The 17,280-nt window shown below is 42.0% G+C and overlaps 1 protein-coding gene across 1 annotated transcript in view; it reads left to right on the forward strand.

The window, feature by feature from the left end:
• ank2b (ankyrin 2b, neuronal) overlaps positions 1–14,977 on the forward strand; it is a gene marked incomplete at its 5' end in the record, with an annotated part of 172,247 nt that extends 157,270 nt beyond the window's left edge. Inside the window, 6 exons of the mRNA XM_083937194.1 lie at positions 1,867–1,959; positions 2,784–2,867; positions 2,978–3,130; positions 4,321–4,509; positions 4,751–4,842; positions 11,209–14,977. Coding sequence (XP_083793320.1) covers positions 1,867–1,959; positions 2,784–2,867; positions 2,978–3,130; positions 4,321–4,509; positions 4,751–4,842; positions 11,209–11,410 — 813 coding nt within the window. The 3' untranslated portion in view covers positions 11,411–14,977. The remainder of the gene's footprint in view (positions 1–1,866; positions 1,960–2,783; positions 2,868–2,977; positions 3,131–4,320; positions 4,510–4,750; positions 4,843–11,208) is intronic.
• Positions 14,978–17,280: the final 2,303 nt, after the last annotated feature.

Below are 17,280 nucleotides of genomic sequence, written 5' to 3' on the forward strand. Positions count from 1 at the left end.
GTTACTGTCTGTAGTGTTACATGTTCACAGTTATTAATTTCACTCTTAGCATTTAGATTGAATAAAATGCTGTGTGTTGAACATGTCTCAGTTTGGAGTTCATTCACTTATATGAGCTACAATACATATGTAAAAATGTCTTGTAATTATTACTTGGCAACATAATAGTATACATTAGAATTTTAAGTGTTAAAAGTTGGATTTTAAAAACATTTATGTACATAATAAGCATCTAACAACAAAAGGCTCGGAGGTAGATCAGTGGTTCGATCCCACTCTGCATGATCTCCGGTCTGCATGTCGCAGTGTCCTTGGGCAAGACCCAAAATTGCTCCCTGTGCTGCGCATGGGTGTGTGAATGTGGTGTGATTGGTTAGATTAAATGAGATGGTATGTAGATGTCCACTGCCATCAGTGTGAATGTCTGTGTGAATGAGTAGTCAGAAGATTAGATAGGCGCTATATAAGTCCATTTACCATATACTATTTACAATTGGTATTCAGATGTTTAATATTGACTGAAAAATCCTCTGAGAAGTCTGGAAACTTGAGTCTGGAAAAGTCTGGAATTTAGAAATGGAAAATGTGTAGGAACCCTGAGTACAAGCAAAAGCTGTAAGGGTGCCTGTGTTTCCACCTGCTTAGTCCATCACTGAAGCTTATACTAGATAATTTGCAGTGTAGGTACTTTAGGTTTAATTAGATCAAAAGTGTGACTATCAAATGAAATATTTGAAAAAGAAAATTAATAAAGAAAAATTACTAAAAATGAATAACTTTAATTTATTAAAACTTCACACGGAGAACCAATTAAATGTAGGGCATTGACTCACGTTCAGATTATGAGATTGAGTATTCTCAATAAACTCATCGTTTATCAAGTAAATAAGAAAAAGAGGACTCAGATCGCTCTTTGTTCTGCTCAGTTGAGTTGGTAACCGGTTGGTTAACCTTTGCTGGTGATCCTACGCCATAGGCCAGGAAGAGAGATCCGGGAGAGAGAGCCGGGAGAGAGAGAGAGGAAGTGGGTGTGCTACAGTTTTACAGACACTGATGATGTCATCGCCAGAGTTCAGGTTAGCCAATGACAGTTTGGGGGTCCCTTGAATAATTCACACCTGGGTGTGACCTGTTGTGGGGGAAGGTCCCATGGTTGGCCTTTGTTTCAGCAGGTTTTGGGCCAACTTTTAATCAAACTGAAAGTTTGAGTTAATCAAGAAATGAACAATCATCTTTGGGGTGCCGGTTGCACCTACAGCAGAATAGCAGCCAACTAGCACAATCCCAAACCTATTTTGCATATGGATTGTTTTGTGTGCCTTTCAAACATAGAAAGGGATAGAAGAACTGCAAGTTTAAATATCTTATTGTATGAATGTAAATTTATAATTATTCAGTGTATAGTTTTGGCACCTGTATCCTTGTTAGCAGCGGTATGTTCACTGTCAGAGGCATTTGGCATCTGTTCTGCTTATTATTATCATCAAAATTACAAAATGCAAACAGTCTTCACAGTATAGATCAAGATTAAATAATTATCTTTATTATTTTAGACACCCCTACCCCCTGAATCTTAAGTGCTAATGGGGGGGTCTGTGGCTCCCTGTATTTCACACACTGATTCCCATCCTTGCATGTTTATTTTACTTGGAAGTTTGTGTATAACTGTGCCTTCTCTTCATCTCACATCACTTGTGTAAAGCCATACATTTTTTCCATCCTTCCCTTGTACATAAACCTTTTTGGCAAGCGAACATAAAAGTGAGGTGTAGAGAAAAGAAGGAACAGCTGTGTGCAGAAGTGTATTGTAGTAACCTTGTGTAGACCTCATACATTGACTCATGCTGGTTGTGTGCACTATCCCAGGAGATAACAGAGGAGCTAGGGTTGCTGTCTTCTGATAGCTCAGAGGAGGAAGTGCTGACCACCAGGGTGGTCCGGCGCAGAGTTATCATTCAGGTAAACAAGCATGATGCAGCCCCAGTGCACAGCTGGTGCAGGGTTTTGTTTGTGCTTGAATTGATTTACAGGGTTAATCATGTCATACTCAAACTTGCTTGGCAAAAAAGTTAATATTACATTCTGCAAAACATAAAGTAACATTTCTAAGGGTGGAAGAAGAGCTTTAACCAACATTTGTGTTTAGTTATGTTATTTTGTTTCTGCACACTCACCTGCTTTCAGTGTTCTCATTTCTACACCATTTTCATCATTCTAGAAATTAGAGTTTTAAATATTTTGACTTTGATGCCCCCAGTGGTAGTGAGACAGCAAAGCAAGACACCAAATTTTATTTTATAAAAAAAATTGGTCATATGTGGGTGATTTGTATCACCCACACATGACCATGATTGGTCATGTGAAATAGTTTTTCTGATGTAAAATAGTTTCTCTGATGTAAATAACATGTTGTTGGTTGCTAGGGCCCTTCTGTGTGGAGTTTGCATGTTCTCCCTGTGTCTGTGTGGGTTTTCTCCAGGTTCTCCGGCTTCCTCCCACAGTCCAAAGACATGCAAGCGTTAGGTTAATTGATGACTCCGAATTGCCCGTATAGGTGTGAATGTGAGCGTGAATGTTTGTCTGTCTCTGTTTGTCTCTATGTGCCCTGTGATAGACTGACGTCCTGTACAGGGTGGACCCCGCCTCACGCCCGATGTCAGCTGGGATCGGCTCCAGCCCCCCCGCGACCCCAATAGGGACAAGCAGTTGAGGATGGATGGATGGGTGAATGGTTGTTCCCCTCTGTGCAGTAACATGTAAAAATGTGTTTTGTGTTTTTACAGGCAGATAACCTACCAGATATCCCAGCACAGACTGTCACAGAGGAGAAGTACACAGATGAGCATGGCAACATGGTAGTGAAGAAAGTGAGGTTTTATTCATGTCAACTCCAAAACATCCATAAATAGCACTCCACGATACTAACCAGCTTACAGTTCTAAGAGCAAAGTTATTCTCTTCCTGTTTTGCCAACCAGATCACAAGGAAGGTGATTCGTAAATATGGCATGGAGACACAGGAAGTGACCATTGAGGGCTCTCACCAGGAGTCAGTGCAGATCGAGGAGGGAGACACTGTCTCCAGAGTGGTGAAGAGAACTGTGCTACACAGTGGGGGAGATCAAAAAGAAGTCAGTGTTATCTACCAGCTACTGTCATATGGTGTCATAGCAGCACCACTTAGATCCTAACTACATTACTTGGTTTCCATTTTGTAACACTTCATTTGAAGATGTGCGCATAACTGTCCCAACCATGACATGATACCTATCATGGACATGGCGACTTTATGAATGTTAATGACACTTATTAAGTGTGCTCAACATTGAACATGTGTCATTGGTGTTAATAGAAGGGGTTATTATAATTGTGCCATAAATATTTTCTTTTACCTCATGAACAGTGTTCTAAATGGTTGTACAGTTTCATGAGGCTGTTATTATCCCACAGGTCACAACAGCTCATTTTATACAGTGAGCTCAAGTTTCAAAAATGCTTTCACTACAACATAATGGTTACTATGGAGACTAACATCATCACCCATGAGTAAAACTGGACTCATTGTTCACACTGTTTAAGGAGCCCAGTATACAGAAATATTCTATCTTTGATTGTCATAAAGTAGCCATTTCAGTAAAGGGAAGACTCATGGTCCTTTTTGAAAATGGACATTCCACTTTTTCCCCTCACCAAAATTTAGTTTGGGGTGTTATTCAACCCCCTTACCGATACTATTCTTGGTAAAAACTGTCACCTGGTAAGTAATTTATCAATTTAACAGACATCACACACATTCCACATCATTGATATTTATGGGATTTACATGTATACCTATCATATTTTGATAGTTAAATGGATAATTTTGCATGTGATGGCTCAAACGATGAAAGAATGTTTAGAAGGTGTGAAGAGTTTGACAATTTCATTGAGAATCACCTCTTCAGTTTTAAAGTAAGCCATGTGCAATTGTGCAAGTAGACAGTTGTACTGACTCTTTCACACACGTGAGCCTAAACACTTGCAGTTTGCTTGAATGACAAATTATAATCTGTTGTGAAGAGAAAACTAATTGTCCAGAAATTTGAACTTATTGTTGAAAAAAAGATCACTGTCATTTGACAATTGAGCCAAAGAAAATAAGAAAAACTCAAAGTAGGATTGAAGGAGACTGGTGTTAACAATTTTAATTTGTGAGGTTGAACGACAGACAGGCAGGCAGACAGATAGACAGGCAGGCTGGCAGAAAGACAAACAGACAGATAGAAATGTCTTCATGTTCAATAACAGTTGGTGCCTTTACATCTTGTCGTCTTCTCTCCAGTTGAGCTTCTCAGAGCCCCTGGCCCTGGGTGCTGCCACAGCATCAGAGTTTGAGGTGGAGCCAGTGAAAGGTCGAAAGGTCAGCAAAGTTATCAAGACAACAGTTGTGAGAGGCGAGAGGATGGAGAAGCAGACAGGAGACCCCTCACTGGCTGCAGATCTCCCCTCAGCCAGAGAGGACTTTGAAAAGGTGAGTGTGTCCAAAAGTGACGAGAAATGATTCTATGACGTAATGTGTTATTAGATTATCCATTGGTCATGAGAGAGAAGTCAGAATTAAAAAATGTGGAGGTGCTGTTGGTCGTGGTACCAAATTCACAGTGTATCTTTACAGCTGTTTCGACAACATGATGATTACTGTTGCAGATTTCAGTATCTGTTTCCTCTTTTCTCCTTCTGATCTCTCTCCTCCCTCCTTGTTTCCCCTCCAGGCATTGAGTTATGCTGGAGGCTTTGGGAAAGTGCTCCTGCCTCATTTAGTAGAGAAAGAGGTTGTGCAGGACGACGGTTCTGTGGTTAAAAGGTTGGACAGCAGCATGGGAATGTGTAGAAACTGGTGTTGACTAAGGGCGTACTCACATTGTCCTTCCGTACCGCGACCCGGACTTTAGGGTACTTGTCCCCCCTCCCTCTCCTCCCGCGCCCCAGCCCCGTTTGTACTCACACTGCCAGGGCCGGCCAATGCTTCTTGCTGTCCATACGACATCACGCCGTAACACGCCACACGCGTTGATCGCGTGTGTGTGGCTTTGTTTACAAATCTTTCCACAGACCTCTGAGTTTTTGTGCCTCTTGTCGACTGTTTTTGAATATTTTCATCTGACCAAATCTGCAGTAAACAGTCCACCTCCGCATCACACCAACGTGAACCTTTCACCGCCATTGTTGTTGTTGTTAAATGTCCGCGCATGGTCCGTCCTTCTATTTACATGTCCGAACAGGCGGACATAACGCTACTGCCGTAGGGCTGTACAAACGGCTCCGCTAAAGCCCACCTCTTTCAAGCGGGCCGTGGACGGCCCGCTGGCCGCAGTTGTGCGCGGAGCGGGTGCACTCACACTGCTTAAAGGTACTAGGCTTTAGCTGAAAAAACGGTTTTGGCCCCGGCCAGAAGGACAGTGTGAGTACGCTCTAAGAGTCAGCAGAGTTTAACATGGAAGCATGGATTGACTGCACTTCTCTCCCCTTTGATGTTACAGTCTAAACTTTGACTTTGCAGATTCAGTCAATTCTATGTTTTACAGCCTGTGTGTTTTTGTAGTTTTGGACATAATTAGTTGTAGTAATAGTAGTTATTTTTTAGTAGTTCTAATTTTACTCACCAGCCTTTTTCCTGAAGGTCTGGGATGCAGCAACACTGTTAGAGACAACCTTACAAGGAAACCTTAGAAGCAGTTAGACCAGTTTAAAGTTAATATTAGTAGAAGTTTGTAGCACCTTTCAAATTCCCTCGGATGGCATAGGATTTGTTTTTAGAAAAAAGAGATAATCCCAGTTGAAATGGTGCAGTTAATGTGTTGCTTAGTGTTGCAATGCAACTTAGTTACTCTGAGTTGCATTGCTCTCTGCCACATTGTCCTTATGTAGCGCCTCTCTAGTGTATAAAACTATAGTGAGAGGTGGCTAACCTGAGCTCTTTATTACTATCAAGCAATAACATGGGGTCTCTAATAGACTTAAAAGTATACACTAACAGTATGTGTGAAAAGTGATTTTTAAATGTTGTCTTGACTTACCCTTTAAATCAAGTTCTTAACCATCCAATTTACTCTCGGATGAACTTAAAAACTTCTTAAATCACAGTACTTTTAAATCACTTTTTAAATGTAAAATGATTCATTTAGACCTTAATGAACGTAATATATTAAACACAGTGACCACAGCTGTTTAGTGTATATAAAAAAGGTATGGTCTACTCACAAATTATATTTAGCAGGTTCACACACTTTTTGTTTAAAGATAACAAATAATAGATATCACCATGACACTTTAATGGGCCCCGTGAAAAAAAAATAGCCGGCAATAAAATAAAACTCAATTGTTCAAATAAACTGTTCAACTGATGCAGGCCTGAATGCAGCTCGGGTACGTTGTAGCCTCAAACAAATGGCTGCTTCGCCAGGACAAGGCAAAAGAAAAGGGAGAGGTACCTTAATCCACAGTTGTTGAAGCCTCACACACCCGCGCTTGAGAATGGCTGAAACAGGAGGAGGAGAGGGGAGGAGAGGATCCATTTGGAGGAGAAGAAGAAGACACACGTTGCTCGGCTCCGACGTCCGCGTAGCTGCCAATCTCACTGTGGCTCGGCTCCGTTGTCCGCAGCTCCAAACACGCGTTCACACAGGCTCTACTGTAGGGGTTGCTAGCCGCTAGCCTGTTAGCAAAGTCTGTGCAAACTACTAGCCACTTCTTCAGCAGCTAGCTTAACGTCTTTCACTTATCTTGAGTTGAGCTGTCCGTGTAGATGTCCATTACATGTTGCAGATCTACTTCCTGGTTAAAATTGACCTGTCCTTCTTATTTCATGTGTGTAAACATGCAGTTTTAAAGCACAGTGCACAATTATACCTTAACTTTTCCTCACATTTTTGATGATTGGTCATGTGACTGTGTCATTAGGGGTTTTTATATAGAAAATGTGTCACATTTGCGGCCAGGCAAAGGCTGTCCAAGGCTTCCTTTCCCAAAAGATGGCTTTCTAGGATAGGCGTAAACATGTAATGTGACGTGAAGCTCAAAGTTGGGCCAACAGTGACATACAAAATATGCATCGGAAGAAGTTAGCCCAGTGATCTGATAATTTACGACTCTCTCTGCTGTGATGGCCAGCAGCTCACCATCTTTCCGGTTGCTCATCACAACGGTCGATATTTTGCTGTCTTTCGTGTCTGTGATCAGCTGTTTCCTGCTTTAAAAACTCACAGTTGTGGGTCGCACAACAGTTCACGTCTTAGACACTATGCCCAAGTCAAGCCTGTGCCGCCAAGCTGCATCAACTCTATTACATGGACATCAAGCCGCCGATATGTGTAGGGTCCAAGCTGTCACAGGTCAGGGCACCAGGTTACCTCGGTCTGTCTGAATTCAAGGACCAGGCCGCAGAAAAGGGCAGCTAAATAACCGTCTTACTGTCCAGTGTAAAAACACCTACTGACTCCATTACAAAGATGTATTTAGTGGTGTTGCTGCTTCACCGTGTCTTCATCACTAAGCTGGTAAATAACTGAAAACTGGACAGAATTTTGAGAATAAAGTCCAGGTTGAAGTAGATAAGAAGTATTAAAATGCGGACAAAATTGTGTGGTTTGTATTCACATTGTAAACCTAACCAGAGGCCTTTACTATGAAGCAGGGTTTGTGGTTACCCAGGTAACTTCACGGTTTACCCTGGCTTTTCCATCCTGTGATGGATCAGTGTGTTCCAGACCTGTACACCTACTGACCACTTTAAAGTGCACCTGATACACGGTTCTACTTGCAGTGGTGCATGCTACTACTAGGGGTGGAACGGTTTATTAAAAAAATCTGTCCCGTTCGGTACACTTGTCACGGTTTGGGACACGTGTTTACCATTCGGTTTATGAGGTGCAACGTAGCGTAAGCCTTCATGAGCGCTGTCCTTTCTCATATCCATCTCAGCGCTACGTCTCAGCGCTACGTCTCAGCGCTACGTCTCAGCCCTACGTCTCAGCGCTACGTCTCAGCGCTACATCTCAGTGCGTCAAATACCGGCGCGCTGTGAGACTTGCTCCACGCGCACCTACCACAACGCTCCTCACGCTCCTGCTACGCTCTTCTTCTTGGGTTTTGAATCCTCTTGGCAACAGCTCGCTAAGCTCCACTCTGTCTGGTTAAATCCGTAGGTAAATCACCACATCAATGTCTCTTTCTACTCTGAAAAATAGAAAGGTTGTCACAGAAAACTGTCAGTTCACCAGCGAATGAATCTCAGCGCTACGTCTCAGCCCTACGTCTCAGCGCTACGTCTCAGCGCTACATCTCAGTGCATCAAATACCGGCGCGCTGTGAGACTTGCTCCACGCGCACCTACCACAACGCTCCTCACGCTCCTGCTACGCTCTTCTTCTTGGGTTTTGAATCCTCTTGGCAACAGCTCGCTAAGCTCCACTCTGTCTGGTTAAATCCGTAGGTAAATCACCACATCAATGTCTCTTTCTACTCTGAAAAATAGAAAGGTTGTCACAGAAAACTGTCAGTTCACCAGCGAATGAACAGAGAAGTTTTTGATTCCGTCACTGTGAAGCCTGAGTTTACTCTGAAGCCATACCTGAGTGGAAAGAGGATAAAGGCATTTTCAGAAAAATCATGCTGCTCTGCATTTATGTCACGTTCAATTTTCTCACTACAGTTTTTGATGAATAAACTAATGTTTCATATGTGCTTGTAAGCCTGGTAAAGTAACTATTAACTAAAGTAATCAGATAAATGCAGTGCAGTAAAAAGTAGAGTTCCTGCCTGTTATAGGGAAGGTTTTCGTTGCCACTGTACTCTACAGAGGAATTGTCGGGTCTATGTAAATCATAAATAAGTCATTGAGTGTGGTCTTTACCTACTCTGTAAAGTGTCCTGAGATAACTTTTGTTATGATTCGACACTATAAATAAAATTGAATTGAATTGAGTAGAGTATTTCCACTGATTTGTAGTGGAGTAGAAGAATAAAGTAGCATGTAAATAAAATACTCAAGTAAAGGACAGGAGCCTCAAACTTGTGCTTTAGTCAAATAATTGAGTGAAAACCTCTTGTTCACAGGTTTGTTCATTTAACAAGGATTGTTTTTGACAAGGTTGTTGCACTTTCAGGTCATGACTACTATTTACATTGATAAAATAAAGACAATATATATACTCCTATGTCGCTGCATTGTTTTACAATATCCATTAATGTGATGCTCATATTTTTCCGGCCCCTCATTTTGGATCATTTTCGTCAACCGAAACAATCAAAAACCTATTCTATTCATTTTTTTTAAGATTTGATCATGTATAAGTGTTTATATTCTTGCCTTCTAAGTAAGAATATAAACACTTATACATGATCAAATCTTAAAAAAAATGAATAGAATAGGTTTTCGATTGTTTCGGTTGACGAAAATGATCCAAAATTGTTTACCTTTTTGCCAAATAAATATATAAACACGTAATGCAGCAATGTCTCTCCTACTGTTTCAAAATCTCACTTCACTTTCATTTAAGATTATTACAGTAATCCCTAAACAAGCTGCCTCATTATTTCAGTTTTTGCATAATTGCATGACATGTCCTTTAGAATATCTCATTAAAAAATAATATAATTATTAGGTTATAGATGTGATACATGGTATTTTTAGAATCTAAAAGAAATAGAAAAAAACAACCGAACCGGAAACCGTGACCCCAAAACCCGGATATGAACCAAACAGTGGATTTTGTGAACCGTTCCACCCCTAGCTGCTACTAATAGTGAAATTAAAGCCTATTAATTTACACATTCACGCAGTAGAGCAGCTAGTACTGCGTTGTTTTTCGTCTGGATTGTGTGTTTAACTTGTTGGTATTTGTCTAACTAAGTATAAGTTGCTCTCTGCTCTGCTGTCAGCAGACTTGTGATTGGTCAAACATTGCAACATCGCCACTTTTATGTGAACACTCTCATGTCTAGATTGGGAAACAAATAAATTCTGACCAGTCCAGCTGGCTTTATTTTATAACAGCATTTTTACCAGCAAGACTAACGTTTCATAATCCTGCATTTCATAGCAGTGTCTTTCTCTCTTAGTATCAGCTCATTCACACCAAAGCAACAGCTGATCACATCACTCTTTCTTCTATGTTTATCTTGATACATGAAAAGTGCTATTGTGTCATTGGACAAATTTGTATTGTAAAATAAAAACAGAATTTTTGAAAAATGCTGCAATGAAATGCAAATATAACCTAAAAACTGAATTGTGAATAAAAATTAACATTTCATAAATATCATGCTAAGTTTTAAAATATATTTGACAATTACTGTATTTGTCAAATATTACTCTCTTCACAGCAGGTTTTATGCAGTGGGATGTCTTATGTAGTTATTGACCAATGCAATTTCAAACATGAAAATGAGATTTAATTTTTCTATTTTAGTTTTGTAATGGACACAAATGGAAGATGAAATGTTGGAGTTATTTAATTGTAGTTTTGGGAGGCCTGGATGTTCACAGTCACAGACAGTGACATAGCCTCCACCACAGGGACTTGCTGGTTGATCCAACACGGAAGTGCCGGAAATGTCAGTTCTCAGAGTGTCCACTAGGGGTAGGTTTCATAAAAGAGCAGTTTCTCATTGACCGGAATGTTAAACAGGCCGTTTTCACAGCATCATTTAACCTATTTAAAGCAAAAAAAAAACATTTTAGTCTGTATGTTCAGGTCAAATCTCCATGACAACATTGAAGGGAGTGAATTTTTTTGTACCAGGCTAGTTTTTATTTTATTGGAGGTCAAAGTTTATAAATAATTAGGGGCATGGCCTCTTGAGTGACAGCTAGCCTCTGGCCTAACTTCTCCTCGGAGGTATACGTCAGCCAGATGGACGTATCTCCCTCCCCCAAACATCACATACAAGCCCTTTTTTGGTAAGAGGAAATGAGGAGGAGTCAAAGTCTGACAAGATGGCAACTCCCATGGGCGAGGACGATTGGATCAAGTTGAGAGAATGAACCTTGACGTAGAGGCTACATATATTTTTTTTACATTCTATGATAGTGACATGTGGAATGTGTCCCATTGAACCCCTCAGAGCGGAACCTAGGGAAGCTCGGTGCATGCCAGGAACCATGGCCCGTGACTGACGGTCCATCAGAGTCTGATTGATGTGGTGTAACTTTTCTTTTTTGTTTCTGCAGAAGCCAGATGCGTAAGTCACGAACCCAGAAGAGGACTGTGGTGAGGGATGCCCATGGTAAACACGTGCACCTGGAGCGTCTGGAAGACAACCCAGACACCCTGCAGCCCGACGCACTGCAGCAGCACCTGCACCGACTGCTCCAACGTTACTGTAAGGAGGAGGACGAGGAAGAAGAGGAGGAGGAGGAGAGCTTTGTCTGAGCAGTTGATCTTCTCCAATCAAGATGATCCTTCTTGTTTTCCTCGCCAAACACTGGATTTATTTTTTCCTTCTTCTTTTTATTGAATAGTGGAACAGTATTTTTGTGCTTTAACACTCTTCCTTCCTTCACATCGTTTTATTTGCTCCCTTCGTGACCAAAGATGCCACCCTTCAATTGTGTCGGATGTTGATTTTTGTTTTTACCTTCCGGCTGCTGTGGTGTGGTTACGGTACGACGCACCAAAGGTGGATCAAAGTCCGAGGGGGCATCTTGGACATTTCATCTCACATACAGGCCTCTTCTCGATGAACTCTTGTAAACATTTGTACATAGAAGATATGAAAAATTCATGGACTTGACTGGGAAAAAAAGTAGAAATAAATTCAAAGCATTTAATACATTATCCCATACAAACCTGCTGTATATGTACCGATCCAGCTGGAGAATGGCCGCCGTACAGATGAGATTATTGTTACATAGATAATAAACCGGGAGGAGTGAATGTGTGTATCACCATGGACTCTTTATACAGCCAAACACCACCCTGCTGATCTGTTTACAAAGGCTGCGTGATCACACCTTTTGTTTTCCCACAATACATCTGACCTTTTTTGTTTGTGTCTGTCTTTCTAATGTATTTTGTGCATCCACATGTAATCTGTCACAGAGCTGCCACTACTGTGTGTATGTATACAGTGTGTCTGATGAGAAAGAAAGTAGTGATGAGAAATGTTTTGATGCCGATCGAGCACTTACCCCGCTTTCACTGTAGGTCCTGTCGGCTGTGTTGCAGCCTCTGCCCTCACGTGCTGTTTCTCCTAACCTCATACTGTATTAGTGCTCATGGAGTTTTTCGCCATCAAGCCTTTAAAAGGATAAATCCGGCTGCATTTTTCTTTTTAGGGTCTCAAATCTTCAGGAACACTAGTAGTCCATAGAACAACTTCATAGTAAGACTGACTCGTTGCAGCTTGTGGCCTTCATCAGGGTTTTGCTATGTTTTTCTTCTTGTCAACAAATCTCATGTGCAGAGCCACCAACAATGAACTGACCTACTCATAATATTGTGTATCATTGCAGAACATATCGTATTCCTCTGTGCCATAGAGCTCTGTTGTTGTCCAAAAAACATGTCAATGAGCCACACTGTTACACTGCTCCTTGGTAAGTTCAAATGAGTGGACAAAGTGCTACTCACCTCTGTGTACTGTTGCTGTGGAGGACCTTTGTCAAGTCTGGGACTGTAACCCTGATGATGTCATAGTGATGTCATCAGGGTCATCTCAGTTTGGGCTTGGGGACTACCGATTTGCACTGAAAGCCACAAGTCATAAGCTGGAGATGTGTTTGAAAAATGTGAGTGCATACCAGCAGAGAAGGTCTAATAAAAGGGGAAATGTAGAGTTCTTCAGAGTTTGAATCATACCAGGTAGGTAAAGGTCAGGATACCTTGGCCTCTGCTTTATGGAACTTTATGGCCATGTTCCCCCCCTTTAAGATCATAAAACATAATATTCTCATGGCTCATATCAGGACTCTTTATTTGTGTGATGCTGTAGATGAATCGCTGTGTGCCAGGCAGAAGCTAGGATTTATCGTGAGCTTTATTTACATAGTTTCCATTTTTTTCCTGAAACATGTAGGCTACTTTAAAGTCCCAGTCTGCAACATTTGTTTGTTCGTATCAGCCGACACTCTGCTCCGATAGAACAACATAAATCATCTAGTCTTAAGGGAAAAGACTCTCTACGTGCACGTAGAGACTGTTGTTTGTTTTGCAAAAATCGACCTGTATCATCCTTTCCACACAGCATAGTTCACAGTTCATGGACACGCCAGAGATCCCCCCTCCCCCCGCATGTTACAAAATCACAGGCACACGCCTCAACCTAGGAATACGCTAAATGACGTTAGCAGTTGCTATCTATGAGTAAGTTAGCCAGCCTACTTCCATGAAGCGTGTACTTCATGCTGTTTATTGATGAGAGAAGACACAGGCCTTCACAGGAATCTGGTGCACATGCACTGACGAGCATTCGATTGGAGGGAGCGGAGGAGCTCGGTGGTAGAGGGGGAGGGACGTGAGAGTTGTAAACATTCAAAATTTGACTGAGTGAACTCCATCTGCCAGACTTGCCGACTGCAGCTTTAATGTTTCTGCAAACTATGATGTATTCTCATCATAATCTTATTACGACATCCCATCTCACAAAACTTTCTTTCTTTGGTTCCTCACATCCTCAGTAGGGCTACACGGTGGTGTAGTGGTTAGCACTGTCGCCTCACAGCAAGAAGGTCACAGGTTCGCATCGCGACCTCGGCCTTTCTGTGCGGAGTTTGCATGTTCTCCCCGTGTCTGCGTGGGTTTTCTCCGGGTACTCCGGTTTCCTCCCACAGTCCAAAGACATGCACTTGTTAGGTTAATTGATGAGTCTAAAATTGCCCGTGGGTGTGAATGGTTGTCTGTCTCTGTACGTCTCTATGTGCCCTGTGATGGAGTGGCGTCCTGTCCGGGGTGTACCCCGCCTCGCGCCCGATGTCAGCTGGGATCGGCTCCAGCACCCCCGCGACCCCGACCCCGGGATAAGCGGTTGAAGATGAATGAATGAATGAATGAATGAACATCCTCAGTAATTAATGTAGTTAAGGGAACTGTCATGACGACAGTCAGTCCACATACACCACCCTGCTGTCCAAAGTACTCAGCAGAAACGGTGGTTTGGTTTGTAATCTGCCGCTGAAAATAGTCCCCGACAAATGACACATTTCCTCCAGTTTGAGTAAATCTAGTGCCCAGCTGTTTTAGGAAATGACTGAGTCTTTTTTTAAATAATGAAACTATGTATCTGTACATCCTCAGTAGGAACCAATGGGTTTGGGGCTGAGATCCTCAGACAGGGTCAAAAGATGCAGAGACATTCTAACACGTTGTTGGTTTTGGTCCTTTCATGGGGTTTGTTGACAAAAATAAAATATGGAACACCAGACTTTTCCTTCAAGTTTTAGGACACCACCCATATAGAGATGCTTTGCATTAACTGACTTGTTCTTGTGATCACTGTTATCAAAAGTCCCACACATCAACTGCAAATCCAAGCAAAAGCTGACCACTCATTTCGGTCATCAGATACACATGCGTCCTTATTAATTTATTGCTGTCCATTTGTGATCCCTGTATGCTCCAGAAGTTGAAGCTGAGAGTGTGTGTGTGTGTGTGTGTTCGGGTGTGTGCTTGAATTAGATTTTTTGCCGTCATAGACAACCAGGATTTTATTTGAAAGCTGGTTGAATTGTGTACAGGCTGATAAAGTGTGTTTGGTCTTTATCCGTGTAACAATATGATCCTCACTTTGCTGTTTACTTTGTGTGATCCAACAGAAGAATACAAGAAATGTCAATAAGACACCACTGAGTTCATAAATGAGCATCTTGTTTCCATGGTGATAACAATATATACATATTAACAGTGCAAATATCTATGCGGGCATGTATGACTTTATCAAATGATTACTAAAAAAAAATAAACCTGATACGCTAAAACGGCATAGCAGCTGCAGTGTGTACATGGCAGAACAATAAAACTGTACATGTGTCAATGTGAAGTGATGTAATTCTTTCCCACAGCAGCTGAAAGGAGTTCAGTTCAAGGAGTTCAGCTGACTGTGTTGACAGAAGGTGATGGTGTGTGTGTGTGTGTGTGTGTGTGCGTGTGTGTGCGTGTGTGTGCGTGTGTGTGTGCAGCCTGAATATTACAGCAGTTGAGTGCAGGAGGCAGCACAGCTCTAGTTTGATTGTTATGAGGCTTTACAACATGAGTAATTTGTTAAAGGTTGAATATGTAGAATCTTTTTTGAAAGCTATATTCTAAAATAAAAAATACACCCACAAGGAGTTTTGAGGGGTGCAGAATGAAAGTATTGCTTTTCTATAAAAACATATACTGTATTTAGTCAGAAGTAATATTTGAAATTTTGATGGGTTTGACAATGACTTTCAGTCCCATTCTGTTTCCATTGTAGCAGCCAATAGTGTTGGGCGTTGCTGGTTGCCAGAGTTGTCTGTTGTTGGGTGCAGCTACTGTAGGCTGGCACTGGGTGAAATGGAGTTTGCCAATCCTGCAGCTGCTTCGGAGCCTCAGTGAAGGTTGCGTTATTTGTCCCAGAGTCAATATAGACCAAGCATTCACTCTATGGACTGAGATAAAGGATTTCAATGGCATTAAAACGCATGCCCAAGTGGCTGCATTTCTCCTTGATCACTAAGATCACTTTCCTCTTTACTTAGCTGGAAAGGCTAACGGTAACTGCTAACGGTAACTGAAGCTAGACACAGCTGTTATAAAACATGGGGCCTGCGTAGTCATTTAATATGGTCCTACGTTTTGATAGCCAGCCTGTCCATAGAGTCCATATATAGTCTACAGAGAGGGTGACTGACCATACCGCTGTTTTTAGAGAAGTAGCCCACGCAGTAGCCTTTGCTCTTTTTATGCAGTTAATCCTGTGAGACAAAAATCTGAAGGCTCACACATATGGGTAAGTTACACTGAGATCACAGATGTCAGAGTGTGCCGGTTTGGCTGAGATCACAGATGTCAGAGTGTGCCGGTTTGGCTGAGATAGAGAAGATACGCATCATGTCTTGCTCCATGTAATTTTGATAATTTCACGTTTCAGGACCCCGAAAGTCACCACAAATAGTAATATTGTCTTGTTAGACGGAAACACAACCGATATATGTCGATGTATGCGACCAGACAGACTGTAAATGACCAGGGGGGCGAAGGTTGGCACTGCAGTCAAGGCAGGCTGCGAGTTTAGCATGGTGGCTATTGCTCACCTCTGGGCAGAGCACCGTACAGCCCTACTGCCGAGATCAAAGCCCTCTTTGTCAATCTCAAAGCCTCCATTTCAATACTCAAAGCAAAGCTGGTAAATGCAAATCTACAAGACGAGCGTCTGCTAACACTGGAGGCCTCCTATGCCACGCTAACAAAGAACAATGCTAAGCTCTTAGCAAAAGTCAGCGACCTGGAATCCAGTGGTCGGTGCCATAATATCTGTGTGATCGGCCTATCTGAATCAGTGGAGGGGCCACGGTTGACAGCCTTCTTCGCGGAGCTGCTAATAGAGGTTTTCAGTGAACACTGCACACTATCCAGATCCAAAGGGATAACAGACAGTCATTATCAGGCTGCAAAGCACAGCTACCAGGTGAAGGTGAAAATCATACGCGAAGCCCGCGCCAGGAGAGGGAAGCTGCAGTACAGAGGCTTCACATTGCCATCTACAAGGATTATGCACCAGAGGTGGTGGAGAAGCGCCAGAAATACAGAGAGGTGATATCGGAGCTTTATAACCTTGGCTTCAATCCCACGCTGCTGTTCCCTGCCAGGCTTGTCATCACAATGAAGGACGGAGGGAGGAAGAGAATCTCTTTGGTCAACAAGGTGAAAGCCTTCATTACATCCACCCGCACGGAGGGGCCTGATGACCGTGGATATATATATATATATATATATATATATGCGCTATAGCTGCGCTTTAACAGCCCTGGACTGGTCAGAGTTTATTTTTTGACTGCATCGTTAACAGTTAAAGTCCTGATGGGCTGCTGAAATTCTGTCTGTTAAAAAGTTTTGAACAGAAATCGCCAAATGGACATTTTAACGCACTGTGGACATCTCGACTCGAGAACCGGTGTTTTCCGATGCTTTTTAAATTCCTGTTTCTTCATCCTCTTTCTGTGCCTGCTCACACTATTATGTGAATTTGGATTATCTTTAATCGGCCTCTGTGCCAAGCACTGGAAGCTCGTCCACATGTGGATTTCAGTCCGTAACTATATATTTTCTTCACAGCTTTATTT

This window comes from Echiichthys vipera, assembly GCF_963691815.1.
Source record: "Echiichthys vipera genome assembly, chromosome: 22".
Lineage (NCBI taxonomy): Eukaryota > Metazoa > Chordata > Actinopteri > Perciformes > Trachinidae > Echiichthys > Echiichthys vipera.